A 2,500-nucleotide genomic window follows, 5' to 3' on the forward strand; every position below is an offset into this window, starting at 1 on the left:
ATTGTCCACTGTCCGTTGCCTCTGCCATCTATGAGCGGCCTTTAAAGCTTAAAATTTATCTATTAAACCAGATATCTTAACTTTGATTATGCTCTTACCACGCTCTTTAGTTTCCCAATAATCAGAAACGTCTTACTTTAATCCATCCACAAGATCAAAGGAAGGCAGGGATATAAACCCTGTGACCATACTGCGACAACACTGACCTTAAGGTAGGCTTGTTCGGCGTGTGAAAATTGCTTGAGGTTGTTATACGTCCTGCCAACATTGATGTGGGCACCAATGTCATCCTCTTGGACACTGACGGCTGCTTTGAAATACTTCAAAGCCTCTCCGAAGCGTCCCTGAGACTCTAGCGCGTGGCCTACATTATTGAACAGCTTTGCATTGCGCTGGTTCACCTGTCGAAAAAGAGATACATGGTATTACGTCACTGAAAATACTTGGACACTGACAGCTGCTTTGAAATACTTCAAAGCGTCCCTGAGAATAGCGCGTGGCCTACATTATTGAACAGGTTTGCATTGCGCTGGTTCACCTGTCAAAAAAGAGATACATGGTATTACATCACTGAAAATACTTGGACACTGACAGCTGCTTTGAAATACTTCAAAGCGTCCCTGAGACTCTAGCGCGTGGCCTACATTATTGAACAGCTTTGCATTGCGCTGGTTCACCTGTCGAAAAAGAGATACATGGTATTACGTCACAGAAAGTAGACTGAGGTGGTATGGTCATGTCATGAGAAGAGATGAACAGTATACTGAGAGGAGAGTGATAGAAATGGAGGTACAGGGAGCGAGAAGGAGAGGGAGACCAAAGCGAAGGTGGGTAGACTGTATTAAGGATGACCTTCGATCAAAGGGATTAACGGTGATGAGGTGTGGGACAGGTAAATGGAGAAAGCTGACCAGAAACATCGACCCCACATAGAAGTGGGAAAAGATGTAGACAAAGAAGAATCAGAAGAAGAAGAGGTATTACGTCACTGGAAATTTATGAAAAAAAAATAGTTTAAATTTGCAGCAAAGGTTTTTATGTTGAACAGGCTGATGTAAGTCTTTCTATAGTTTATATATGAAATATCTGTTTGGATGTTGTTACTGTTTTTCAAAATATACTATCTTAATTGTTCATTACTTCTCCTATCGTGTATTTATTTCCTTATTTTCTTTACTCACTGGGTAATTGCATCTTACTTTTCCAAGTAGGGTTATAAATTGGCTAGTAAAAATATAAATAATAATAATAATAATAATAATAATAATAATAATAATAATATTCAAATTACCAGTATAATTGAAGTTAAGATTGATGCCACATAAATTGAAGGACAATTTTTCATGGATTTTATAATAAAACAAATAGCAACAAATGATATATCGCATAATACAATGGAGATATAAGATATACGAAAAGAGTTTTCAATACTCTTTCAAACAGGTATATGAACACTTTAATAATTATTATCATTATCAAATGCTAAGCTACAACCCTAGTTGGAAAAGCAGGATGCTATAAGCCCAGGGGCCCCAACAGGGAAAATAGCCCAGTGAGGAAAGGAAACAAGGAAAAATAAGATATTTTAAGAACAGTAAAACCATTGAAATAAATATTTCCTATATAAACTACAAAAACTAACAAAACAAGAGGAAGAGAAACTAGATAGAACAGTGTGTCAGAGTATACCCTCAAGCAAGAGAACTCTAACCCAAGACAGTGGAAGACCATGGTACAGAGGCTATGACACTACCCAAGACTAGAGAACAATGGTTTGATTTTGGAGTGTCCTTCTCCTAGAAGAGCTGCTTACCATAGCTAAAGAGCCTCATCTACCCTTACCAAAAGGAAAGTACACGGGTTATGCCTTTTTCAGTTTTAATTTTCAATTACTTAAATTAAAATCATAATAGTTTAAAAAAATTATAGATAATTATCAGAAGGTTTAGATGTACTCGGCGTCAATGACCTTAGATGTCAGGATGCCAGATAACTAATAATCAATCAATGAACACCTATACTCAATTTTTTTAATGAGGCGCATTTGCAGACTCGCAGCGGTACCCTTTTAGCTCGGAAAAAGTTTCCTGCTACCTGATTGGTTAGAATTATCTTGTCCAACCAATCAGCGATCAGGAAACGTTTCCGAGCTAAAAGGGCACCCCTGCGAGTCGGTGCAAATCTGCCCCGCTAAAAAGAATTGACTATAGACATCTGACCTGTCGCTTTTAGCCAATCAAACTCCGGGAATGGAATTTAAGCTCCTCCCACAAGGCCACCGACGTATTGTAGTAAATACACGTGGCGTATTTTTCTGATGTTTTGTTCTATAAATGTATGTATGTATGTGTGTGTGTTCTCACTCTCACTGTGTCATGAACATTGTAAAAATTTCTAGAAATAAACCAGTCCTCTTGATGATAATCGTCGATTTATTTAGTGTTTTAATTGTTCTTTGTGGTTATATATATATATATATATATATATATATATATATATA

General features: G+C 37.1%; 1 protein-coding gene across 1 annotated transcript in view; it reads right to left on the reverse strand.

Moving 5' to 3' along the window:
* Positions 1-2,500, reverse strand: part of LOC137649947 (protein O-mannosyl-transferase Tmtc3-like) — a 496,566-nt gene that overhangs the window by 55,840 nt on the left and 438,226 nt on the right. The window contains exon 11 of the mRNA XM_068382910.1: positions 207-401. Within this exon, the coding sequence (XP_068239011.1) occupies positions 207-401 (195 nt within the window). The remainder of the gene's footprint in view (positions 1-206; positions 402-2,500) is intronic.

This window comes from Palaemon carinicauda, chromosome 11 (assembly GCF_036898095.1).
Source record: "Palaemon carinicauda isolate YSFRI2023 chromosome 11, ASM3689809v2, whole genome shotgun sequence".
Lineage (NCBI taxonomy): Eukaryota > Metazoa > Arthropoda > Malacostraca > Decapoda > Palaemonidae > Palaemon > Palaemon carinicauda.